General features: G+C 47.6%; 3 protein-coding genes and 1 long non-coding RNA gene across 9 annotated transcripts in view; 2 read left to right on the forward strand and 2 right to left on the reverse strand.

Annotated features, from left to right (window-relative positions):
* The first annotated feature begins 589 nt into the window (after nucleotides 1-589).
* On the forward strand, nucleotides 590-1,938 carry LOC131517811 (uncharacterized). Its single transcript, XR_009264849.1, has 2 exons — nucleotides 590-668; nucleotides 703-1,938. It is a non-coding gene; the product is annotated as an uncharacterized LOC131517811 (long non-coding RNA).
* Nucleotides 1,069-6,668, reverse strand: ATP5MJ (ATP synthase membrane subunit j). The gene is made up of 4 exons (XM_058740440.1): nucleotides 6,520-6,668; nucleotides 3,055-3,178; nucleotides 1,884-1,907; nucleotides 1,069-1,245 (listed from the first exon to the last, which is right to left on the reverse strand). Exons 2-4 carry the CDS (start codon nucleotides 3,176-3,178, stop codon nucleotides 1,211-1,213), a joined length of 183 nt encoding a protein of 60 aa, XP_058596423.1. The 5' UTR covers nucleotides 6,520-6,668; the 3' UTR covers nucleotides 1,069-1,210.
* Nucleotides 6,669-12,949: 6,281 nt separating this feature from the next.
* TDRD9 (tudor domain containing 9) overlaps nucleotides 12,950-26,434 on the forward strand; it is a 113,279-nt gene continuing 99,794 nt past the window's right edge. For 3 of the 5 annotated variants that reach the window (XM_058740430.1, XM_058740433.1, XM_058740434.1), the window contains exon 1: nucleotides 12,952-13,225. In XM_058740430.1, coding sequence (XP_058596413.1) covers nucleotides 13,026-13,225 — 200 coding nt within the window. In that variant the 5' untranslated portion in view covers nucleotides 12,952-13,025. Of the gene's footprint in view, nucleotides 13,226-26,434 lie in introns of all 5 variants that reach the window. The other 2 variants (XM_058740435.1, XM_058740432.1) reach the window with 2 other exon arrangements.
* Nucleotides 23,502-26,266, reverse strand: RD3L (RD3 like). Of its 2 annotated transcripts, XM_058740439.1 has the most exons (5): nucleotides 26,199-26,266; nucleotides 25,493-25,734; nucleotides 25,228-25,334; nucleotides 24,532-24,837; nucleotides 23,502-24,187 (listed from the first exon to the last, which is right to left on the reverse strand). In XM_058740439.1, exons 4-5 carry the CDS (start codon nucleotides 24,828-24,830, stop codon nucleotides 23,890-23,892), a joined length of 597 nt encoding a protein of 198 aa, XP_058596422.1. In that variant the 5' UTR covers nucleotides 24,831-24,837; nucleotides 25,228-25,334; nucleotides 25,493-25,734; nucleotides 26,199-26,266; the 3' UTR covers nucleotides 23,502-23,889. The 2 variants fall into 2 exon arrangements, with proteins under 2 accessions (XP_058596422.1, XP_058596421.1); XM_058740438.1 differs by having other exon boundaries at nucleotides 25,493-26,248.

Consider the following 26,434-nt stretch of genomic DNA (forward strand, 5'->3'; position numbering starts at 1 on the left):
CCTTACTGCTTTAGAATCCTTTAAATTTTTTTTTTTTTTTCCTAACGTTTATTTACTTCTGAGACAGAGAGAGACAGAGCATGAATGGGGAAGGGTCAGAGAGAGGGAGACACAGAATCGGAAACAGGCTCCAGGCTCTGAGCTGTCAGCACAGAGCCCGACGCGGGGCTCGAACTCACGGACCGCGAGATCATGACCCGAGCCGAAGTCGGACGTCCAACCGACTGAGCCACCCAGGCGCCCCTAGAATCCTTTATAAAAGTGTCATTCTGGGGGGCACCCGGGTGTCTGACTCTTGATTTTGGCTCAGGTCATGATCCCAGTGCCATGGGATTGAGCCTCTCGTCCGGCTCTGTGCTGAACACGGAGCCTGCTTATGATTCTCTCTCCCCCTCTGCCCATCTCCCCAGCTTGTGCTCTCAAAAGAGAGAGAAAAAGGTACAATTCTAGCAGTTTGGTGACTGCCTTAAATGGAGACAAATAGCATGCAATGTTTATTTGATATTACCCAAACTGGGAGAAATTATCAGTTAGGCAGAGCCCGACACGGGGCTTGATCCCAGGACCCTGAGCTGGAATCATGTCAGTTGTACAGTGTTTTACAGTTGTCTTTTTTTTTTTTTTTGAGAGGGTGAGCAAGTGCACCTGCAAGCGAACGAGGGGAGAGAGTGGGGCAGGGCAGGGGAGGGGAGGGGAGGGGAGGGGAGGGGAGGGGAGGGAAGGGGAGAGAGAAGCGGGGCTGGAGCTCACGAATTGTGAGATCACGACCTGAGCTGAGGTGGAATGCCTAAGGACCAAGCCCCCCAGGCGCTGGCACTTTACAGTGTCACTAATGCCCCCCCACCCCCCGCCGCCATCTTCACGGATCCGTTGGAACCGACGTACAGTCCCCAAAGGGGAAAACACAGGCTCGGCGAGGTCACGAGAGTTAAGTGGCAGAATCATCTGTTTCACAACTGTTTACTGGACATCACAGGGGTGAGGGCCTCGGCCTAACCCCGACTCCTGTGGCGATCGAGGACGGGACGGCTCACCGGGGAGGCGGACATGGGGACACGGGCACAGGCGCACCTCACAGTTCCATTTATTCACGCCACAAAGGAAACAACACGTCTACACGCGTACGGCGGTGCTCCACGCCCCCATCTAACAGAGCTGCTGGGATTTACAGCCACAAGGTCGGTCTCACGTGTGCTCCGAGGAAAGCTGGCTAATGGTGACCGTGAGCGGGGGCAGGACTCGAAGCTTTTAAAAGAGAAGCACAGTGTAACTGTAAGTGAGGAAGAAAGGGACACACAGAAGATGGTCTATTCTGTACCTTACTGACAAGTCTGTAAATGACAGTTTTCAACACTATGGACAAGTCTGGAGGGTCACTTCTACACGGAGCGTCTGACACGTTTACGGGTTCGTGTAATCAGTTCGTGCACACGGCACAAAACTGTGGCACAGGACAGAGGGGCAGGAAGTCTCTTCTCCCCAGAGGTCACGAGCCAGCCCTGGGTTTGTGAGGACTCACATGACTGGTTTCACTGTCATTTGGGAAATAGAGTGAAATGTCTGACACTTGGGCATAAACTTACATGATGCTTTCTTTCAAAACACACCTCACAGGGCAGCGAGCTCGCACAGCTAACCTGTGCTTCCCTGCTGGCGGCACTGGCCACCTCTGGCTTTCCATTACCCCCACAAGTCTTACTTGGTCCAAGGGGGTGAGCAATGGTTTTTAACACTCCGACTATAAGAGGAACTTCACGTTTCAACGTGATCCCCCTGCACCTTATGTACTGATAAGCACACACCACAGAACAGATATGCCTTGATCTGAAAAGGCACGATGGGGTTTTTAATTCCCCATCCATTTTAAGAAGCAAAAATCTTACCTTTCGAAGCTTTACTTCTTTTATCTGAAATAAAAAGAAAGAAAAATTGGTCGTATCAGTGTTTTAGAAACATGTTTTCAGTCAACCTAGTGTTGAAATCGGTATTTGGCTGAAGAGCTCATAGCTTCAGTAAAGCTGTTCCAGAAAGCTTTCAGAAAATAGGGAGTTTCTATGGTGTCTTACAGCCAAGAAGCAGTACAATTTCCACCCAAGATGCTCCATGGACAGTTAAACAGCCCTTCAGCATCTGGAGGGCTTTGTACCCCCCACACCCCGCCCCCCAAACCTCAGTCCTGTAGTTTAAACCAGTTGCTTGTTAATACATGACTGGGGCTCATTTCTGTTCCACTGGGGACCAAATGGTCACCCCGTCTCAGCTTCTATTATGAAAACAGTTCAAACATTCACAACAGCGGAAAAGGTACAGTAACGCACGATAGGCCACGACACTCCACCCCTATTTCAGTCCGCGTCTCTTAAGACTAAGGACATCTCCTATGTGTTTGAAGTACCACCGTGACACCTAAGGAAACTCACAATTCCCTGTTATCAAGGTTTGTTCAGATTTTCTCAGTTGTCCCCAAGTGTCTCTTACAGCTGACATGTACGCTTCATGTTTTTTTAAATTTATTTTGAAGAGAGAGAGCGTGCTGCAGAGAGAGAGAGAGAATGACAATGTCCCGAGTAGGCTCTGCTGTGCTGACAGCAGAGGCCAATTCAGGGCTTGAGCTCATGAACTGTGAGGTCATGAACTGAGCCAAAGTCGGATGCTTAACTGACTGAGCCCTCCAGGCCCCCCCCCCTACTCTTCAAGTTTTATTTTGTTAAAGTTTTTTTTAAACATTTTTATTTATTTTTGAGACAGAGCATGAACAGGGGAGGGTCAGAGAGAGAGGGAGACACAGAATCTGAAACAGGCTCCAGGCTCTGAGCCGTCAGCACAGAGCCCAACGTGGGGCTCGAACTCACGGACTGCGAGATCATGACCTGAGCCAAAGTCAGATGCTAAACCCACTGAGCCCCCCAGGTGCCCCTACTTCTCATGTTTTAACAAAGGGCTCTGATGCTCACTTCTGGGTAAGAACCATAGTTCCTTCACAACATGAATCGTGATTCCTTTTGAAAAGAATTTTCATCCTGACTGCTAAAGAGTGAACATACAGAAACTTACCAGCAGCCCTGATTTTATAAATGATGGAGCCCATCAGCCCCATTCCTACCCAAATCTCCTGGTAAACTTGGGTATAGTAGGGCCTCATGGGGACCCAAACATTCTTAATAAGGCTTTGAAGCATCTGAAAAGAAGCACAGAGATAAATGTTACCATGACCGTCATTTTAAAGCTAACTGGTTAAGGGGGTCCCACATATTCCTGAACTTGACCCCATTTCTTACAACTCCCGCACAGGGGCCGTTCCTACCCCGCATGGGGCCCCTGCTCGGCAGCTCTTAGAGCTCTACTCCCCCCTTCGGGGCTGCCAGCCGAGGCCACCCTGGTGCTCTGCCACCCCTCGCTCCTGAGTCCCCAGAGCGTGCCACCCTGCACAGCCCATGTCCCCTCTCCGACGGCTACTCTCCATGAACACTGTGCCCAAATCACACACCACTTTCTTTTAACCTTTAAATAGAAAAACTTGTGTGTCTGCATCATCACTTTAAGAACTGCTGGCGTTCAGAGCTGAAAAAGAACACAGGTCCTCATGAGACCCACACCCAAGCGTGGGCACATGCTGATCAGCTCCCAGAACCTCCTGGTTTTAAAAATTTCAGCCCTAGTGAGGTATAAGTGACTTCTAAAACTGTGACATACACATTTTAATTTTTGTTTTAAGCAGTCTCCACCCTCAACATGGGGCCTGAACTCACGACCCCGGATCAAGTCCCATGCTCTATGGACAGAGCCAGCCAGGTGCCCTGCAACCGTAAGACATTCAGCATACACCGTGGTGGTGACTTGATAAACACCATGAAAAGATTTCCCCCAACTAGTCAACGACCACATCCGTCACTTCACTTGTGTGTGTGTGTGTGTGTGTGTGAACTTTATGGGGCTATTGAGCACAGTTACGACGTTTTACCTGTGTTTCAGCTTCGAAATCTGCCGCTAACTGCAAAGCAGACAGCGAAGGATGACGTGGTTACTTCTTAAGAGCTGCAATTATGACCGAACTTATTTAATGCATGAAAATATTTACCTCATCACTGGATTTGATGGAGAAAAGCCATCAAATGCTGAACTTAACACAGTTTGCTTTTATGTGCAGGTCTCCAAGTAAGGCTTTTGATGACACGATTTACTACAGACTCTAAAACTTGATGCCCGCGTTTTCATTTAAGCTCTATAACCTCTGAAGTGGTGTATTAAACTACAGTCCTTCAAATCTTGTCAGGACTAACTAGATCCAAGCACTTTGCATTTTCTGCGAAAGCGCTCCTCCAGCCTCAATCAGTGAGGCTGCTGGTCCCCGCCCCGGCCAGAGCCCCGTCCATCGCTCCTTCACATCACTACTGGGGCCACACAGAATTTCACTTCTCGAATTCAGTGTTCTTTGGTGTGATCGCGATTTCCTGAGCACGCACTAGGCAGCAGGCCTTGTCTGGGGGCTGAGAAGCTGGCTCCTCAGGAATGCGAATACCTGGGAGAAAAGTGTCCTTGGCAGAGGCAGCGTGTACGCCAAGACCCCAGGCCGGGATGGGCTTGAGGAAGGGGGAGGAAGGGAAGCCACCACAGCTGCCCACATCCCAATCCAGGCTCTGCCGCCTTCCTGCTCACTGCCCCGATTTCTTCCTCTGCGAAGCGGGGGTGAAAACACTGCCCACCCACCAAGGGCTCTCGTGAAGACAGGTTCCTTTGCATCAAGTGTTTAGAGAGTCTGGTGTCCTGAACCGAGAGCTGTCACATAAAACAGCGTGGCTAGACCACGGGAGGGAAGAGGAGCTGGGTCGGTCGTTTGGGGCCACGGAAGCTGTGGTGAGGAGTCCAGCTTTTACTCTAAGCGCATCACGCAAACCTACCAGCACTCACAAAGGATGTACACACTTATCTCTTGCACCACTCCCTAACCCCCCAGATGACCCCTACCAGGTGGCTACTTAGAGGGAGTTGCCGGAGATCACCCAGCTGGATCTATGAATCACCCAGGCCCCCAGTCCTCATCACTAGGAGAATCTGCTCCAAGGACCGTCTTATTGAGGCTGAGGCATGGTCGTAACGTCAGCCAGCCCTGCCCCCTGACCCAGGTGTGACCCTGAAGGATGTGGTTGTGTCCTCCTCCTGGAACCCCTGCAGATATGTCCGCCCTCAGGCTGAGATGCTGTCAGAGCACGAGGATACAAGAAAGCAACAACCCTGCTCTTGGAAGGTGCCTGAGAAGACCCAGACAGGATCCAGAGGGGGCCTCTAAAACCCCCAGGTGGAAAGAGTTCAGGCGGACCAACAGCATTCCCCTCCTCCCTGAGCCAGCAGTAACTGGGAAGGAAGGTAATCCCAGCCCCCACGGCGGCTGGGTCCCAATCCCAGCTCCGTCTGCTCTGCTCCCAATCTTGGGGGCAAGTCCCCAAAGCTGTCCTTTCAGAAGGTTCTCCTGTGAAACAGGGATATGTCCACCAGCCCCACAGGGCTCTGGATGGCCTCCAAGGGGAACCATAAATGACCCGGCCTGATGTGGAAGGAGGACTCAGCACACGGTCACAACGGCGGCAGAAGGAAGTGCCACAAACATCCGGCTGATAGTAGTGCTAAGCTACTGGGATTCTAAGAAGGAGAACTGAAGGATCTGCCCTCACTTAGGCCAGATGAAGATCTAGATGGAAAACAGCAAAGTAAACTGAGAGCAAAGGAGGGGAGAAGGGGCTGAAGACACTTGAGTTGCCCTGATTTTCTGCACACCATCCTGATCCCCCGGCACTCCTCACCTAAAATTATCTCGGACTGAGCAGTATGCTACAAATACTTACCTACCCCGGCGCGACCTTCCTTTTGGCCAAGGTTGCCGTATTAGGCTGGACAAGTGTCATGTTCCCGATATTTAATAAAGTGAGGCCCCCACTTTTTCCACCTGAGTCCACTGTCCGTGCACAACACCGGCTCTGTGTGCGGATTTTAGGGCACTCACTCTGTATCAGCAAACTTTTACCCGACCTTACACGGCAGACAGGACACGTCTACCCGCTGAGGCCCGGACGGGGATTCACAGGCCGAGTTCCATACAACTGCAACCATCGCCTGCGACCTCGTTGTGGGCCCCGTGGTACCCGCCGCCGCGCCCCGGCTTAGTAACCTGAAGAACAGCGCGTCGCAAAGGAAACCGAGGTACAAGGACTGAAGGGACCAAGCTCTGGGCGGGAGCTCCAGCAGCAGCAGCTGCGCGACCCCGGGCAGGTGGCCGACCCTGTCACCGCCCGAGCGCCCTTCGTCAAAGCAGTCCGGCGGGGCGCGAGAGGCGTCCAGGCCGAAGGAGTCGGCGGGACTTCGCACAACCAGCCAGGCCGCGCGGACCGCCTCCCTTCCTGGGCCGGGGGCTGCAGCCCAAGGTCAGCGGGGGCCCGGAGGGACTCCCACCTGCCGCCCGCAGTCCTGCGCCCCGCGGGCCCCCATACCCCGCGCCGAGCAGCCGGCCGCGCCCCCCGCACTCACCTCGGCCCCCGACCCCCAGCTCAGGCCGCCTGGACCCGCACGGCTAACGACGCGGAAAGGTCACCGAGTGCGCAAGCGCCGCGCGGGGTCCGTCGGGAAGGCGGAAGGAGCGGCGGCGCCCCGAGGCCAGAGCGCCTCCCCGGCCGTGCCTGCTCGCCACAGCGCCCCCAGCGGTCGCCCCGGTGCGGCCGACTGGCAGAGTGCCAGGGGAAGAGGCTGGCCAAGGGGGCCTGGGTGTGTTTGTCAGGACCAGGTGACTAACGGGTGGGACGTGTCCCGTTGCGGGACTTCCGGTGTAGGGTCCTGGACAAAGCTGAAAGGTGCGTCCACCTGAAAAAGGGGCCGTCTTTATTTGATATATTAAGTCTGAGAAGTCGTCTCCCCTCTGGTTTTCTTTCTTTTCCCAATGTTTGTTTATTGAGAGAGAGCGAGCGAGCGCGAGCGAGCGCGCGCGAGCGAGCAGGGGAGGGTCAGAGAGAGAAGAGGCAGAATCCGAAGCCGACCCAGGCTCTGAGCTGTCAGCCCAGAGCCCAACGTGGGGCTTGAACTCAAGAACCAGAGATCATGACCAGAGCCGAAGTCAGATGCTCAACCTACTGAGTCACCCAGGCACCCTATTTTTTTTCTTTTTTAGAGACAAAGAGAGAGCGACAGCTGGGTAGTGGCAGAGGAAGAGGAAGACGGAGAATCTTAAGCAGGCTCCATACGTAGGGTTTCATCTCACGACTGTGGGATGATGACCCGAGTAGAAATCGAGATAGAGGCTCAACCAATTGAACCAACAAGGTGCCCGCCGCTGTTTTCTTGCTATTTCTCTGTGTATTAACCGTTTTGCTCTGCATATTTTTATGCAGCTATCTTGTGCATGGCAATTTTAGTCAACAGACACTGGACTTCAAAGACACAGGCTTTGAAAAAAACTCTGCTTGTTGTTGGTTTTTTTTGGTTGGAATACATTTATTTTCAACTGTCTGTAAACAAGGTGTTTAATAGTTACGGCATTTTTAAAAGAATGCATATTTAATCAGATGAGTTAGACTGTATCCCAGATGTAACAAAGTGCAGGGAAAGAAATGGACAAATCAGCAACAAGATTTGTTTTTAAATCTGTACATTATCCACAAAGCCCAAACAATAGAAGCAAATACTAGAATGTCCCTAAAGTAGTGCCATTCTAAAGAAACCTTTAACAGGTCAGTTAAAACCCGTCTCACAATAGCGACAGTTCATTTTAACAATAGTATGACACAGAACACCTGTGAAAAAAATTCATCACAAGACAGCCAAGTCCACAATAATGCAACTTCGTATAAAAACTCAAGCTGCAAATAAAAATTGGTCCTATGAAGAACTGGACACACTCCAGATGGTTATGCTGGGATACCTAATGTCCATAATTGCAGCCTTTCACAATTTTACTAAAGAATAGAGCTGGTGTGCAAAGAAAAAGGAACACAAATCTGAGCTATTGCAATGACGGAACGTCCCTGGGGATTCGATCTGTGCGGTTCCGGTAAGGTCGTGGGAGGAAGTGCCTTTTGCTCTTGTTTCGCAGTTGCACTCTTCATATAGCTTGTAGACAAAAGGTCTGTCTCTACTCAAGTGCAACGACAATACTAAAAGCAAACTGCAGCTTTCAATAGCTCAACAACAAAAGGGATATTACTTGGTTAAATAAACCAGGCAATGCATAAAAAATGGAAACAAGTTTTCTCAGCAGAAAGCTGGAAATTCTAAAAAAGAAACAAAAACCCACCCGGACAGTCTGAAAAAAAGCCAGATAGAAATTGGGTAGGTTTAGCAGATTAGACAGTTGAAGAATACTGAACTGAAAGCTGCATTAGAAGATACCATTCAGAAGCACAGGGAGACCAAAGAGAAGATGAGAGGGTACAGCAGAAAAGCCCCTCGTCTATCATCTCAGAGGAAAGGAGAGTGAGATGGGGCAGAAATGCTACAAGAGGTAAATTTCCAAAAGTGATGGGGAAAAAAATCACACCAAAGAATCAGAAAGCCTCACAGAAACCCAGCAGGCTGATAAATGAAAATAGACCAACACTCTGAAATCAACAGAAAATAAATAAAATAAAACCATATAAAAATAAATACCACAGAAAATAAAACCATGGAAAAGTAAAGATGAGAAGATCTTAATTGCCTATCCAGAATTCTACGCATATAGAATTTAGGCTTCAGTAAAGAAGGTGAAATAAAGACATTTTGGATAACCTGAAGCTGAAGGAATGATCGATCACCAGATCTACAGTCCTTACAAAAAAGAATAAAAACCAAACAACCAACGTTCATTACTCAGGCAGAAGGGAAGGGAGCTCAGCTGGAGGGACGAGGACCATGGAAGGAAGAGCAGTGAGCAAGGTGCTGCTTTGAAGGGAAAAAACGCTTAGGATCAAGTGAAAGCTGTATTCACAACTTGGAAATCTTGCTATTTTAGGGTAGTGGTTCTCAAAGTGTGGTTTGGGGGTTTCCAAGGACCTCTGGGTGTCGAAACTATTTTTGTAACAATGGTAAGATGTTATTTGTCTTTTTCACTGGAATTATCTCACAAGTATTCAGTGGAGTTTTCCAGAGGCTGACTTGTGATGTCACAACAGAATGAATACAGAACAGATATGAGAATCCAGCTATGTTCCATTAAGGCAGACATTAAGAGATCTACAAAAATGTAAAAGTGTCATTCTCACAGAGTGACTTTTTATAAAAATATTCTCTTTAACATCAAATAGGTTATGGTCACTTAAAAATGGATAAACAAAATGTCTCAGTTGTAATCTCTAATAAAGTAGATGTAACCCACAAAAATGAAAGTCCTCTAGGGTCTTCTTTCATTTTTAAGAGTAGAAAGGGGTCCTCAGAGAAGGACCAGGTTTGAGAACCACTGTCCTAGAAAAAGAATGATTTAGACTATAAAAAGGTAGGAAACAAGCATTTAGGGAAAACTCATGAGTATCATCATAATCTATTTCAAGACAACAAAGCTTTTGAACTTCAAACTCCACTTGAGATCAACAGAATTTTCAGGTCTTTTGTTGCCAATCCAAAACACCCTATGAAAAATAACATCTTCAAAGGAAACAAAACGTTTAAAGATAGAGCCACCTCAGCAGATTTATGCAAAGTGCAGAATTGCTGCATTTTGTAGCTGAGAAGGTCAGAGAAGACGTGCAGGTACTTTAGACACAGCTTCTCCCACTTTGCCAAGAGTGCTGCTGAATGGCATAAATCATTTGTTATCGTCTCGCCTGCGTGTTTTCCCTTTGGCTCCGCAGCTCAGGCTGCTCTGGGAATGCACATATGACCTCTGCCAACGCCCAGGGGACTTCCTATGCGCCCTGGTCTAAATGTCTATAAGCCGATTGAGAACTGTCAAGCTGTCTCTTTCAACTCTAGACAGGAAGGCAAGATGAGCTGGGCTGAGTATGAAGCACCAAGAACTACTGATCAAATGAAGGGGTCAAAGCGATTCGGTCTGTGATGACACGGTGTTAAACCAGTAGTCAGGAAATGGCAATTAAATGAGAACAAATTTCAAAACTGAAGAAGCACCAAGACAGCAGTTAGAAGCATCCTTAAACTGTAGTTAAAAACTCAAAACTCAAGGGGCGCCTGGGTGGCTCAGTCAGTTAAGTGTCGGACTCTCGGTTTCGGCTCAGGTCGTGATCTCGCGGTCTCATGAGTTTGAGTCCCACCTCGGGCTGTGCGCTGATGGTATGGAGCCTGCTTGGGATCCTCTCTCTCTGCCCCTCCCCTCCTCACACTGTCTCTGTCTCTTTTAAACTAAGTAAATAAACTTAAAAAAAAAACCCTCAAAACTCAAGAGGACTGAAAGAGATAGCAACCCAAAAGGTCCAAAGAACATAGAAAAGGACTTCCAATCACCTTACACCCGTTAGAATTGGCTAAAATAAAAAAGACAAGAAACAGCAAGTATTGGTGACAGAAACACTTGGAGAAAAAGGAATGCTTGAACACTGTTGGTGGGAAGGTAAATTGGTGCGGCCACTGTGGGAAGCAGTATGGAGGCTCCTCAAAATATTAAAGACAGACATACCGTATGATCCAGTAATTCCAATATTGGGTAATGATGCCCCCAAACCCAAAACCACGAATTCAAAAAGATATCTGCACCCCTACGTTTATTGCGGCATTTTTACAACAGCCAAGGTATGGAAGCAAACCAAGTGTCCATTGATAGCCAAAAGGAAAAGGAAGATACACACAACGGAATATCAGCCCTAAAAAGGATGAGACTGTGCCATTTCCAACAACGTGGCTGGACCTAAAGTGTATTATGCTCAGTGAAAGAAGTCAGACTGGGAAAAACAAATACATGATTTCACTTATATGTAGAATCTAAAAAAAAAAAAATGAAGAAACCCACAAAAAGCAGCATCTGACTTATAAATGCAGAGAACAAACTGATGGCTGCTAGAGGGAAGGGGGGATTGGGCAAAATGGGTAAAGGGGAGTGGGAGATACAAGCTGCCAGCTATTGAATGAGTAAGTCATGGGAATGGGAGGCGCAGCACAGGGAACCGAGTCAATGATACCGTAATAGCGCCTCATGGTGACAGATAGTAGCTACAGTAGCGGTGAGCACAGCATAATGTATAGAGTGTTGAACTGCTGTGTTCTACACCTACACCTCCGCCATTGCCCGTTGACTATAGTCAGATAAAAAAAGAACAAGCCCACTCTTCCAAAAAAAAAAAAAAAAAAGAGCAACTTCCACTTGAAACATCCAAGCAACATCCACTGTGTCACAGACAAGGGATGACAAGAGTGTGGGAACCGTAACGTACTAGGAAACACAAATGTGAGTTTCAGTTGTTCCAAGTGGTTTCGATGCATTTGGGGAGATTTAGAACACGTTTTAGCCTTCACATAAACCATGAAGTTACAGTGTTTTTTAGTCAACGCTGAATAACGTCTCAAAAGTCTCAATGACTTTGTGATTACATTCTTATTTATTGAAAAACAGGTTCTTTCTCATGGCCAAAAAGTGCGTGGGCGAGGGGCACCTTTTGCAGGCTGCTGTGTTTGGAAACGTTAGAACGGGAAGCCCAGAGCTCACAAATATAAACTAGTGGTGTCATCCGGATTTGGACTTAGGACCCCTGGCTCAGTACCTTGCTGGGCTCATTGTTCCTGAAACATCCAGAGCTCAACCCCCAACCAGTCTGACCGCTGTCTGCACTGCTCTCAAGCTGACCTCTATTCGCCACTCTTTGAGCATTTTCCAGTCCTTAACTCGACTTCACAACGTTGGTCAGCACTACGCTCCTGATGCCTTCCACCTACTCTTTCACACGTGTCTTTCCGGAGAGCCCACGCTATGCTAGGCTCGGCACGCTGGAATGATGGCCAGCAGGCAATCATGCCACTTTTCTTGTTCTCCGCGCCATCTCCTTGACTTTGTAGATCTTTGCTGGATTCCCCCACCTCTGCCTCATCTTTCAGTCTGTTTCCTAGGGTTCTGTCCTCCACCTTCATTTTTCTAGCGCTCGGCCTGGACCATTTCAGCTGCTCTCAGGGTCTTAACCACCGTTCATTTGCTGATGACCACCAAATCCGTACCTCTGGCCACCTCTTTCCATCTAGCCGTGTGCAAGACACCGTACCCCAGATGCAGGTTTAGGAAAGAAGGAGAGGAATTTAGTTTAGTCATGTTGTGGCCCAAGAGAACTTCTTCCAGGCCTGCAGTTCAGGCCTTAGTGGCATGTGCCTTCAGGCCTCCGCCCACGGAGTACATTCCCTGTGAGTCTTCCCCCTGCAGTCGTCCTTCGCCTGCCTCGTTCCTGGTTACCCTGCAGATGTCCACTTTGGGGTCACTTTCTCCCAGAAATCTTTCCTGACCTTACTTCTGTTCCCCAGGTAAGGTGCAAGGTGTCCCAGTTCAGCAGCCAGCTGTTTACCTGGACAATATACACTCAACCCCCTCCTCCCGTTTGCCTTCCATCTCCCACCTTGAGGTCTCCCAGCGTGGTACCCCGGCAGCTCTGCGCCGAGCCTGGCACACAGCAGGTGCTCCATCAATGTCTGGCCCTTCTCGGCCTGGAGCGCCAAGCCGCGGACCTAACTGCAGAGGGAACTGTGGAGAGCAAGTCAAGACCAAATTCTTGCACCTCCTGGATCCGCTGATGCCCCAGCTCAGGCCCCTAAAACGCAGAGCAGTTTCGAGGGACTCACCTCGCCGACTCGAGGACCGCCGCAGTGGCTCAGGCGTTCCCCAACGTGCGGAACAGCGACGCGTCCGTCAGCGCAGGCGCTGGGCGGCCAGTGCTCCCAGCAGGCCTAGCGCGGCGCCGAGGGGCGGGGCCGGCGGCACGAGGTTCCGCCGTGCGAGCGCTGGCACATCCTGATTGGAGGGCCCGGGCGGGGCGGGACCGCGTTCCCGCCGCGCCCCGACGCGCCTTCGAGTTCTTGGCGTCGTCTGTTCCCGCCGCTCCGCTGGGCAGTTGAGGTGGCGTCGTCGCCGTGCCGGGAGCATGCTGCGCAAGCTCACCGTCGACCAGATCAACGACTGGTTCACCATCGGCAAGACCGTGACGGATGTGGAACTGCTGGGCTCACCGCCCGCCTTCCCGGCCGAGGCGGCCAGGGACGAGGCGCAGCGCAGGGACGCGCCCCCCCGCTTCGGCCCAGCAGCCGGGGCCCAGACTGGGCCCCCGCCGGCAGCGTCCGGGAGGTAGGAGGCCGAGGGTGGGTGCGAAGCCCGGGCCCGGCCAGGGGTGGGAGCGAGGCCGGCGGTGGGGGAGCGTCTGGGGGTTGGTGTGAGGCCCGAGCCCTTGCTCCTCCCCAGACTCTCCCTGACTATGTCCCTGGCCCCCGGCTGGGCCACCCCGTGACCTAGGCCTCTCCTGGTTAACTCTCCTGGAAGTTGAGCCACTCCAGAATTAGGTTCACTTTTTAACTTTTTTTTTTTAAATTAATAAGCTATTTTTGAGAGCAGTTTACATTTACAGAAAAGTTGAGCATAATCCCAAGTACCTTCTTCACCCCCGCCAACGTTTCCCTGTTGTTAATGTCTTTCTTTGTGTGTCATTGTACAAGGGACGAGACGATGTGGATACGTTATCGTTAACCAGAGTCCGTAGTGCCGATGAGGGTTCAGTCTTAGTGTTGTGGTCTGTGGTTGTGGACAGGTGTAGGAACCTGTATCCACCACCATACAGAATAGTTTCACTGCCTTTTGTGCTCTGCCTCTTTACCCCTCCCTCTCCCCCCCAACCCTGGCAACCCCTGATCCTTTCACTATCCGTAGTTTTGCGTTTTCCAGAGTGTCTTATAGTTAGAATCAGGCCTGTTTAGCCTTTTCAGGTCTGCTACTTTGATTTTGTAATATGTGTTTAAGTTTCCTCCATGTGTTTTCATGGATTGGTAGCTTTTTTCTTTCTTTATTTCTTTTCTTTTCTTTTTTTTTTTTTTAACAAGTGTTGAATGATATTCCATTGTCTGGATGTACCACAGTCTGTGCATTTACCTACTGAAGGATGCTGGTGGCTTTCAAGTTTTGCAGTGATGAGTAAAGCTGTGGTAAACATTTCTGGCAGGTTTTTGTGGGTCAAACGTTTTCAGTCCATTTGGGTGAATACCAAGGAGCTGGAAAGCTGGATCTTCGTTCGGTTTCATGAACGCTCCTTCTCCCCGTTTTTTTTTTTTTTTAACTTAAGCAACTGCTCTTGGTTCATCTGTTCACATGATTTTGGTGGAAATAAAAAGGCAAGAGGAGGGCATCTGTTTTTAGAAGACCCAGTCTGGTGTACAGAAACACCTGTTCCCTCTATAAAGCAGGCCACTATAGAAGTACTCCCATCTTGGAGTGTCTGTGTCAGTGCTCAGACCCCCCCCCCCCCCGCCCCATATTCAACACCTTTTTCAGTTGAGAGGGTGGTTTTTGTTTTTTAGTTTTTTATTTTTATTTGTAATGTTTATTTATTTTTGAGAGAGAGAGACAGAGCACAAGCTGAGGAGGGGCAGAGAGAGAGGGAGACACAGAATCTGAAGCAGGCTCCAGGCTCTGAGCTGTCAGCACAGAGCCCGACGCGGGGCTTGAACTCAGACAGCGAGATCATGATCTGAGCCGAAGTCGGCCGCTTAACTGACTGAGCCACCCAGGCGCCTCAGTTTTTTAGTTTTTGAGAAAGTTTCTCTTGTTGGTTGGCCCCGTCAGGTTTTCATGGGATTGCTTCAAGCCTCTAGACAAGCTTCAAGCCTTTGCAGAGTCAAGGACTACTTGGGATCTTTAGTAAACCTGTTCTTGGAGGCGGGGAGGGGACAAAGAGACCCTTGTGCAGCTTTAGAGTGGCTTTTTTGTTGCTGCTTTTGTACTTTTTCCCCTTGAATTGCTCTAGTGAGTAATCCTGTAGGCTACCTTCTCTCCTTAAGCCTCCTCTGCTTGTAATGGGCAGAGCTGTGTTGCTTCTAAATAACTTATTGTGGTAGCGGAAGTAAATTTTTGACCTTTTCAGAAACTAAAAGTATAGATTTAAATGTTCTAACTACTGAGGACCAGTTGTTACAATTTCCAGTCTTTGGTAGATTAAGACTTTGAAAACTCAATAAAAATGGAATTTCAGAGTAATGGAATGGAAAAAACAAAATACAAGCCCCACTTAAAATATTAATTATAGGGGCGCCTGGGTGGCTTAGTCGGTTAAGCGTCCGACTTCGGCTCAGGTCATGATCTCGCGGTATGTGAGTTCGAGCCCCGCATCGGGCTCTGTGCTGACTGCTCAGATCCTGGAGCCCGTTTCAGATTCTGTGTCTCCCTCTCTCTCTGACCCTCCCCCGTTCATGCTCTGTCTCTCTCTATCTCAAAAATAAATAAATGTTAAAAAAAAATAAAAAAAAATATTAATTATAATTATCATGTAAAATTACTTTGTAAAATTGCCATGAACGTTTCAACTTCTGTACGTAGCTAGAAGTAGGCAAATAACATTGAGATTTGTTTGTGTAGTGCTTTGAGTCTGAGCAGTACTTCTCTGAAAGGCCCTTCCTGGGCCCTTACCACGTGCATATCTAAGGCGGAGGCTCTGCTGTGTAGTGGGCACTCAAATACAGCTACATTATTTAGTCCTTGAAATAACCCCCTGAGATTGATGGCAGTAACTTAATTTTGTAGTTGAGGAAACAGACTTGGGTGGTAAAGTGCCTTGCCCAATAACTTCCTGAAATAAATAGTCACGGTAGGTAGAAAGAGCCTCTACCCCCCTCCAAAGATAACCACGGGACCCTGTGACTGTGTTCTGTTACAGGAAAGAGGGATTTTGCGGATGTAACTAAGGTTATAGACTCTAAAATAGGGAGATTACCTGGATTGTCTAATGACACGAGCCCTTAAAAGCAGGGATTTGAAACATGAGAGGGACTCGACCAGTTGGTGTTAGGACCGACCACAAAGGAAGCAGGAGAAGAATGTGGACAGCTAGGAGCAAAGATGGGATCCTGGCTGACGGCCAGCAGGGAAACAGGGACCTCTGTCCTACAACTTCGAGGAACTGAATTTGGCCAACGACCCTGAATGAGCCTTTTGTAGTGAACGCAGTCCTGCCAACACCTTGATTTTGGCCTTACGGGACTCTAAGCAGAGGACCTACTTGTGTCCACCTGCACTACTGATTAACAGAAACTATGAAATAATCAATTTGTGTTGTTTGGAACTGCTGGATTATTGATAATTTGGTATGGCAGCAACAGGAAACTGATACAGTGGTAGACCTGGGGTTGATGTAGGGTGAGCTGACCATAAAGGCACCCTCTGCCCCGTGGCAGGCGCACAGCTGATGCTCAGATACTTGTTGACTGAGGTCTTTCCAGAAAGGAGAGTTTGAATGAGGTTTTGATGTTGGTGAGAAAACATCTGACATAGAGGAAGACGGGTTTTGAAGCATAGGATAGCCCACAGTGAAGCTGTATTTGGGAGGGACGATCAGGGTACGATCAGTTTGCGTTGAGTCTCTGGAGTCCAGTCCACGAGAGCGTTGTTAAACCAGCTCCATGAGTCATGTGAGTAATGACTACCGGCATTAAAAATAAAGAAGTAGAAAACACGAGACTCTTTGGCACCTCCAAATGCACGTTGTCCCAGAGAAAGCTTTCCCATAGAAACTCCCCATTTCAAATCACCTATCTGGTGATTCCTTTTACCTAATTCAGTTTTCCCTTCTTGGTATCTCTCAGGTAAGTTGAGTGCCCACTGTGTTGAGCACCGCGTCAGGTGACAGGAAGCACAGCAGTCTGTCCTTCTGACAGACAAGGGAGGTCCCATTTTATAGCTGAGGGTCAGCTAAGTTGAGAAACTGATCCCCGTCCGCTTGTTTATTATGTGGTAGGCGTATGTTACTTTTCACTTTTCTTGCTGGTTGCTTTTCGGTATGTAGGCTTTGCACACGTTAGTGTGTGTACGTGTTATCCTCCGAGGGTTGCGGTTTTCTGTTGACCACAAAAGCCGTGCTTTTTAAAGACCTTTTTGTCCGTTTACAGATTTAGTTTGTTAGGCCACTTTCCCATGAATTACAGTGTTCTCTATGTAATTCAATGCCCCGGAGGGGAGTGGCTGAGAGAGAGAGAGAGAGAGAGAAATAGGGGAGCTCTGGGGGCACGGAGCTGGGTCCACGATTATCTCTGAAACCACGAAGGACTCTGCTGCTTCATCTGAGGCTACTGGGGGGCCATTGGAGGGCACTCTGGGGTTTTGACCTGAGCTGTAGGGTGATGTGACTTCTGGCTTTAACATGATCACTGCTGTGTGGAATGGACTGCAGTGGGCCCAGGGCAGTAACAGGGGATCAGGGAAGAGTCCATTAATATCATCTGTGACATCACTTTAGATATCAGCTTGGCTGGACAGTTGTGCTGTTATTTGGCCCAACATGATTTTAAAAAAAGCTTTTTTTAAAAAATGCGTATTTATCTTTGAGAGAGAGACAGTGTGTGAGAGGGGGAGGGGCAGACAGAGAGGGAGACACAGAATCCAAAGCAGGCTCCAGGCTCTGAGCTGTCAGCACAGAGCCCAATGCGGGGCTCAGACCCATGAACCTCGAGATCGTGACCTCAGCCAAAGTTGGACGCTTAACCAGCTGAGTCACCCAGGTGCCCCTGGCCCAAGATGATTCTGGATGTTTCTATGGAGGTGCTTTTTGGATGAAACGAACATTTAAATCGATGGATTTTGAGTAAGGCAGATTACCTTCCAAATTGTGGGTGGGCCTCATCAAATCAGTTGAAGACCTGGCTAGAACGAAGATTTACCTCCTAAAACAAGAAGGAATTCTGCCAAGTCCCTTCAGACTCGGGCTGCAACTCCTTCTCAGGTTTCCAGTCTGCAGCAGTAACGGGGACACCAAGGTTCTTGGCCGAGCAGCCGGAATGTGTTGCCATCGACGGAGAGAGGCAGGACCACGGGAGGAGCTGGTGTATGGGGAGACTTTTGATTTGGACGTGTTAACTTGACATGACTGTTAGATAACAGTAAACGCAGGCAGTCAGGAATTGAGGAAGGAAGCCTGGCTGGAACTAGATGTTTGGGGGTTCAGTTTAAGGCTTGGAGACCAGTGAGCTCACCCAGACTCTGGGTGGTGGATCCTAGTGGGTGAGTGCAGAGAGAAGAGGTCCAAGGACCCACGCCTGGACCCCTTGAATGTTGAGAAGTTGACGAGATGGAATAAAGAAGAGTGAGAAGGAACGCCTGGAAGGCTCGGGAAAACCAGGCGGGTGGCCACCTCCCCTTTGTGAATAACCACTTGCCTGGTGCCCTGCGTCCACATCTCTTAGTACTTGTATGGAATTGCTTTCTGTTGTTTCCTCCACATGAGAACTTTTTGAGGGAACGTTTTATCACTGAATCTCCGCCTCCTGGTGTAGTGCCTGGCACATAGTAGGGACCCAGGTATTTGCATGAAGGGACTGCCTTGGTAGGTCCCAATTCTTGAGGTCTTATGATATGCTAGAAATGAGTATGGCTTCCTTATCTGCTCCTGCTTTGACTGAATTGTGAAATCTGTCATACGCCTCTGACCACAGCTGATTTCCCTGAGGGGTGTGTGTGTGTGTGTGTGTGTGTGTGTGTGTGTGTGTGTGTATCTGTATAATCCGATGAAAATTAGAATACCCTGGCAGATGTTTCCAGAATAAGAGTGCACTTCCCCGTTTGTGCTTTCACCAACCTGGCCTAGATGAACCATCCTCTCTTTCCTGCATTATTGCAAAAGCCTTCTATTTTTATTCTCCTCGCTTCCCATCCTTGCCCCCCGAGTATTCTAGCACCTAGAAGAATGCCTGGCACGAAGTGGATGATGGGTTAATGTTTGGTAAATGAGCAAATTCTTAGTCAACACTCACATCTAAGGTTTTTTGAGTACGTGTGCAACTATCTGTGGCTAGATTGTCATTAGAATAAAATGTAGACTCTGTTATGACTAACCGAGCTTTCCTCCAGCTGACATCTGCCTAATCTGCTGCTGCCCTCTGGCCACAGTGGCATTTATTTTTTCTGTGTCTTGAAGACCCCAAACTCACTTCCACCTTGGGGCTTCTGTCTCTACTCTTCTGCCCGGAGTGCCTACCCTTTTTTCCTCTCCCTCTGCTTTGTTTCTTCCTGGGACCGCCTTCATCATTCCGGGCTCTGTCCCGATGTCTGCTCCTTGTACGGGCCTCCTGTGGCCTCCACAGCTGCACAGATCCTCCCACACCTCCTGTCTCCATCTCTGTAGTCTCTCTCAACATTGTTTTCTCCTCTAAAGCACTTACCATGTGCCCCAAGTCGTCTTCGTGATGTGTTTTTGGTCCCTCCACCATCGAGAATGATTCTGAGATTTCTGGTTCTGGGATTCTCTGCGAATTGGATGGCTTGGTGGCATTGTTGTTTACTGAGCTGAAGTGTCAAAAGAGCTGTGCTTTTTTGTGTGTACATGTGTTGCTTTGATTCCTTTGTTCCTTTTCTTGATTTGTATTTATCCTTTTAGAAAACAAATCTCTGTGACCTTGGTTACCTGTGGGCATCCAAGAGGAGGTGTCAGGTAAACAACTGACTGTATGCGTTTGGAGCTCAGAGGTTAAGTTGGGGCTGGACACAGTGCAGGGACCCGACAGATGCCAGTCTCTGCCCTGTTGTTCACTGACATTGGACAGCCATTGAACTTGTCTGAGGCTGTTTGTTCATGTGTCGAGTGGGAGTGATACTACTTTCAAGGAAAGGATTAAATGAGAATATGTATACAGTGCTTTGCACACAGCACCTGGCGTGTGAAAGAATGACTGAAACGCTACTAAATGGATTGGGCTGGTTAAATAGTGCTCACTTCTGAGGGACGCCTGGGTGGCTCAGTCAGTTAAGAATCTGACTTTGGCTCAGGCCATGATCTCATGGCCCATGAGTTTGAGCCCCACACTGGGCTCTGTGCTGTTAGCACAGAGCCCAGTTCAGATCCTCTGTCCCTCCCTCTGTCTGCCCCTCCCATGTGAGTGTGCTCTCTTTTTCTCTCAAAAATAAACATTTAAAAAAATCTAACTTTTGAGAGCTTATGATGTGTCAGATACACAGAGTACTTTTATGTGGATTAATGTATATTGCACCTCACTATTTTTTTTACATTTATTTACTTTTGAGAGAGAGAGAGAAGGAGAGATTGCACACACAAGTGGGGGAGGGGCGGAGAGAGAAGGAATCAGAGAATTCAGAGAAGGAATTCAGAGAATCTGAAGCAGGCTCCAGGCACCAAGCTGTCAGCACAGAGCCCGATGTGGGGCTCGAACTCACAAACCGTATCATGACCTGAGCTGAAGTTGGACACCCAACCGACTGAGCCACACAGGCGCCCCCGCACCTTACTATTTTCTAGCCAAAGCTTTTAGCCACTGAGCCAATACTTTCTCTTTATAGAACATGCCTAAAGCCTTCCTGGTAGTTCTTTCCCCCATTTACACCCCCTAATGTTTTTGACCCTCATTTTCTTGCCGGTTTTAGAAACAGGCCAACGTACGGAATGAGATCTGTTAATATTTAGGAAGTTATTTGTGTTAAAATTTCTATTTGATTTGTAGATTTTTGAGCAACAACTGTAGTTTTCTTTTTTTTTTGAAGTTTATTTTGCGAGAGAGAGCAGGAGCAGGGGAGGGGCAGAGAGAGAGAGGGAGAGAGAGAATCCCATGCAGGCTCCGCCCTGTCAGCACAGATCCTGAGGTGGAGCTCCACCTGAGCTGTAACCAAGAGTCCGATGTTTAACTGACTGCGCTACCCAGGAGCCTCTAAACAACTGTAGTTTTAAATTACATACACCAGTGCTCTCACAGGAACCATGGTTGTTAGGCTATTGCCAAAGCAAAGTGAGAGAGATTCTGTCTACCAAAATGCAGTGCATTTTTTCCATTCCTCTTTATTTACTTCTATTTAAAAGTTTTTTTTAAGTTTAATTTTGAGAGAGACAGAGACAGTACAAGTGGAGTAGCAGAGAGAGAGGGAGAAAGAGAAAGAGAATCCCAAGTAGGCTCTGCACCATGAGCGCAGAGCCCGATGTGGGGCTTGAACCCCTGAACCGTGAGATCATGATCTGAGCCGAAACCAAGCGTCAGAGGCTTAACCGAGTGAGCCACCCAGGTGCCCCTTAAGAATTTTTTTTTAATGTTAATTTTTGAGAGAGAGAGAGAGAGAGAGAGAGAGAGAGACAGAATGTGAGCGGGGAAGGGGCTGAGGGAGAAGGAGACACAGAATCTGAAGCAGGCTCCAGGCTCTGAGCTGGCAGCACAGAGCCCACCTTGGGGCCCGAACCCATGAATGATGAGATCGTGACCTGTGCTGAAGTTGGACGCTTAACCAACTGAGTGACCCAGGCGCCCCTCCATTTCTCTTTAAAGTCTGGCTGTGGAATTGACTGCATCGTGGGCAACTTAGAGCAGCATGGGTTCATTTTCCTCTTGGACTAGTGGGTCACCGAAGTGTCTGTAGCTTCTTCAGTCATAGGAAGCTTCTGACAGCGGGGACTGAAGACTGTCCTCCTCTTCCTGTCTGGACAGGGAGAGTGGCCATCTCGAAAGGGATGTGCTTGGTCATTTCTTTTGTGTGGTGGCTGATTAAGGTGCCCTGCGGGGGAAGAATGGAGTGTTCTGGGTCTCTTTATGGTGTATATTTCCTCATCTACATGGTGAGGTTGCCACTTCTGGGGCTGCATCATAGACCACTCCAAGCTGTTTAAAACAGACATTTTGTTCCCACCATTAAGGTGATAATATGAAACCTTTTGTGTGCTGTTTTCTGTATTCACTGGATAAATAAGCAGTTATGCACTTCTGGGGACAGTCAACTCTCCCACAGATAGTTTCCATTCAAATTTCTCAGTGCTGGAAGAGCCCTTGCTAGTTAGCTCGTGAACACAGAACCACAAGGGAACAGGAACGAGAGGTGTCTATTTCAGATCCACTTAGAGCTGTGTTTCCCTTTACCTTGTCTTATTAAACCCTGGTCGGGTTGACACCATTCACTGCATGGTTAGGATTAAAGACCAAGTTGAGGGGCGCCTGGGTGGCTCAGTCGGTTAAGCGGCCGACTTCGGCTCAGGTCATGATCTCGCGGTTCGTGAGTTCGAGCCCCGCGTCGGGCTCTGTGCTGACGGCTCAGAGCCTGGAGCCTGTTTCAGATTCTGTGTTTCCCTCTCTCTGACCTTCCCCCGTTCATGCTCTGTCTCTCTCTGTCTCAAAAATAAATAAACATTAAAAAAAAAAAATTTAAAGACCAAGTTGAAGCCTGCTCAGGATGGTGTGGATGTTGCCTGAGAGTACAGGAGAAAACAGGTCAGAAGGGTTCGTTTGGGGTGTGTGTTCAGTTCTGGTCCTGGATATGTTTTCCTTTTAGATGGAAGAAAATGATAAAATCCCAAGTGTAAAGTTGTAAACATTGGGTTCCTTGGACTTACTTTTAAGAGTGATAAAGATTCTAGGGGAGCCTAGGTGGCTCAGTCGGTTAAGCGTCCAACTTCAGCTCAGGTCATGATCTCATGGTTCATGGGGTCGAGCCCCACGTCGCGCTCTGTGCTGATAGCTCATAGCCTGGAGCTTGCTTCAGATTCCGTCTCTCCCTCTCTCTCTGCTCCTCCCCCACTCATGCTCTGTCTGTCTCTGTCTCTCAAAAATAAATAAACATTAAAAAAAAAGTGATAAAGATTCTAGCACTTAATAAAAAAACCCAATGATGAGTTTTCTCCTTGAATGAAATTATGAAATGTTGAATTTTGCATATTAAATATTAGGTATTTTATTTTATTTATTTTGAGAGGGAGGGAGGGAGGCAGAGAGAGTGAGCAAGCGTGAGTGGGGAGGGGCAGAAAGAGAGGAAGAGAGAATCCCAAGCAGGTTCTGCGCCGTCAGTGTAGAGCGAGATGTGAGGCTTGAACTCACAAACCAAGAGATCATGACCTGAGCCGAAATCAAGAGTCAGCTGCTTAACTGACTGAGCCACCAGGCACCCTGAATATTTGCCATCTTAAATGAACCCAGTCTGTTTCTCTTTATTGATATAATATAGTGCTCTATTTCCTTATTTATTTGTTTGTTTATCATATTTATTTATTTATAAAATGTTTTATTTATTTTTGAGAGAGAGAGCGAGCGAGCATGTGTACATAAGCAGGGCAGGAGCAGAGAGAGGGAGACAGAGGATTCAAAGTGGGCTCTGCACTGACAGCAGCGAGCCCGGTGTGGGGCTCGAACTCACAGACTGCAAGATCATGGCCTGAGCCGAAGTCGGACGCTCGACCGACTGAGCTACCCAGATGTCCCTGTTTCTTTTTCACGCCTTTCCTTAACGTTAGTTGCGATTAAAAAATATTGTAATTAGTAACAAACCTGAGTGTTGGAGTAAAGCATCACTTAGTCTTTAAACTACACGTTATCTTCTCTGTGACTGCCCATCCTCCCTTCCCCGCTGAGAATGACTGGAGGCGGCTCCGTGTTTTATTCTAAAAGTAAGATTCACATCAGTCATTTATTTTATTCTATACAGCTTCCTTTCAGAATAAAAGTCAAGGTTAATGTCTAATTTCCACACAGAATTTGTCCAGTTTCATACTAAATAAAATGCCTATGTTCCTGTGAGAGATGTTTGAGGTATAAGAAAATACTTCAAACATTTTTTTCAAAATATTTGGAACCATTTTAGTTAAAAGTAGACTGTTTAATAAAACATTGCATTTGTAGAGTGGTTAAAAAAGGAACACTACTTAAAACCTAGGATGCAGAGTTAAACACTACTTAACATCTGACTTTGCAACAAAACATGAAATCACATCACTTTTTCTTTTCATATTAAGAGTTCTGCTTCTAAAGGTGGTCATAGAAACTCCTCTGGTTATAAGTAACTTAACTTGATGGGTAATAATATGGTAGGTTCCATATTCTGTGTGAGAATGCTGGGAACCTGTTCTTTGTGGTTTTGTCCACGTAACTGGAAATAGTGGGTATTTCGTCTTTGTCTGAACTCTTGGAGCTTGAGCCTGGCATCACGGAAGGAACAGGACAGTCTGTGTTCCTTGACTCTTCCAGGCCTTCCTGCTGGTTGCCTTTGTCAGTACTGTTTAGGAAGTCTTTCAGAACTTGCTTGAAGATGTAGACTATTTCCCATGGCAGTACATCGTTTTCTGCTAAAACTTCTCGAAATCTAGAGGGAAAGCAGTAATGAATATTCAATTCAGAAACTCCCTTCTGTGCATATTCATTTATCTCTGAAATATAGCTGAAATCATGTAATTGCATAGTAGTTACCTTTTGAATAATCTGCTCATCCCTTTAAAATTACGCTTCTAGTAAAGACATTCTCTGTGACTTAAAAATATTTCCAGTAAGATATTTTTGTCCAGCCTATCCTTGGGGATTTTGGTTTTGGGTTTTTGATGCACGTGATTAAAGTATGTACCCGATAGAATACGATTTCCAGTCTAGATATATGAAGAACTTAGACTTGACAGCAGCAGATAATCACAAAAGAGAACATAGTATTTTTACCTGCTGAGAATAGTTCCGGTCTGACAAGGTTGAACTTGTGAGCAAAGGACTTCAAGTTGTCTTTGTTCAGTAGCCGGGATGGTCATGTGGGGGTTCTGGTAGTTTCTCAGCCAGTTGTAATCCACTCCCGTTTTTTTTACTTTTTGTTCATTTTCAATCTCTTGTATTAGTCTCTCTCGCTCCTTCAGATGCCACTTTAATTCCCGAAGCAGAGTCTTTGTCACTACGTCTGAGCCAGGACAGTGTGCGGGTTTGTAGGCATCGTATTTTGGCCATTTCATCCAGCCAAAAAGTGGCATGCTCAGCCTATGGGAATATTCTCACTTGTTTATTTGTATAAAATGTTGTGGTTCTGATCAGCACATCTGTTTCTTTTCAGTAAATTTGCCAGAAACTGCATGAATTTTTCACTGGTTAGATATGCAGGTCAAAACGAGATTAGAATGTGGATTAAAGTCTTTTAATTTCTAACTAGGTCAGTACCAAAAACCAAGCTTTGAAAACACATTATGTAGCTAAGCAGAAGTGAAATATACAAAGTCAGAGATAATCTCCAGACTGAACATTTTCTGAAAATAACACTGGCACTTGCTATTAAAAGTTCTTAGGAGGCTTTAAAACATTAACGTACAGGAAAGCTCTACCTACACACACACTTTTGACTTAGGTTTTGCGCAGAAAAGGTTTAAAGCGTACCTGGTAAGTTGATGGATCCGATGTGGTGATGTTGCCAGAGAGTTTGCTTGAATTAGTGACGAAGCTATGTTTTTCTTGGGCGTATATTGTTCTTCCGGATGCGTCCCCTGTTGGAAGGAATGAACCTCCTTATTTACCCACTGCAACTGTATTTGAAATAAATCAGTTTCTGTGTTAGGAATGAGGTTGTGATGTCTTCATTTAGAGAGAACGCTCGTTAATTCACCTTGTAAGTGAGCTAGAAGAAGTGACAAAAATAACTTACTGTTTAATCTTCGCAAATTATATAACGGTCTGCCTTTTGAACGTAGCTCCGTCTGTTTGAAAAAGATGCCGGCAGCCACAGGCTCTGGTCCTAAAAGCGCTCCGACTCGGCTCCGGTGATGCAGCGAGGAGCGGCACCGGGAGGCACCGGGGCCGCGCTCCCAGCTACGGGGGGGACGGTGCGTGCTGTGATGTTCTGCTGTGGGTCACAGCTCAGGGCTGTGTTTTTATGCCTGTAGAGAGCTAAAAATAACCACGCTGCTTTAATTCTTCTGCTTAACTTTCAGGCCATCTAGAAGCCAGGTCACTGTCCCCTCTAATGAGAGCAGAAAAAACAGATCAGTCTTGACGATTTGCAAAATATCCATCCTGAGGAAATTCGTTATGATGGAGCAAAAGAGGCGAAGAAAGCTGGTATCAGTCCCAGGTGGACTGTTTAGTCAGGGTTATTTTCTGTATTCGTCTCGTTTCTCTCTCTGACTGGTAGTGAAATTTGTATGCTGGAGCCAGTTGTGAGGCCGGAGGACGTAAATGCTGAAGCAGGTGACTTGACAATATAGTTTATACTCTCTTGAAAAACCGTAATAATAGACTAAGGGTAGGGGAAAAGAGAGATCTAAGAGCATGAGAAATTGAAAACGAAACCTTGTAATTCCTTCTACAGAAGACGATGGCAGTGTTTTCTTTTGGAGCCGAGGGTGAAACACACTTACCGTTGGGGCCGATGCGATGCGATGCGATGCGATGCCGGATGGTCTTTCCTTCAGGGGCCGCGGGTCCCTGGCTGAAGGGCAGACAGGTCTTTTGCTCTCTGCTTCTGTGTTCGGTGACTACGTAGCGGCTTTTCCTTTCACACCACTTGTTTCTTCTGTTGCCTTTTCCTTCAAATGAACTGTGAAGAATGGACACGGTTCCCATCAGACCCGCTTGTCACGCGTGATGA

Source organism: Neofelis nebulosa, chromosome 7, assembly GCF_028018385.1.
Source record: "Neofelis nebulosa isolate mNeoNeb1 chromosome 7, mNeoNeb1.pri, whole genome shotgun sequence".
Taxonomy (NCBI): Eukaryota; Metazoa; Chordata; class Mammalia; order Carnivora; family Felidae; genus Neofelis; species Neofelis nebulosa.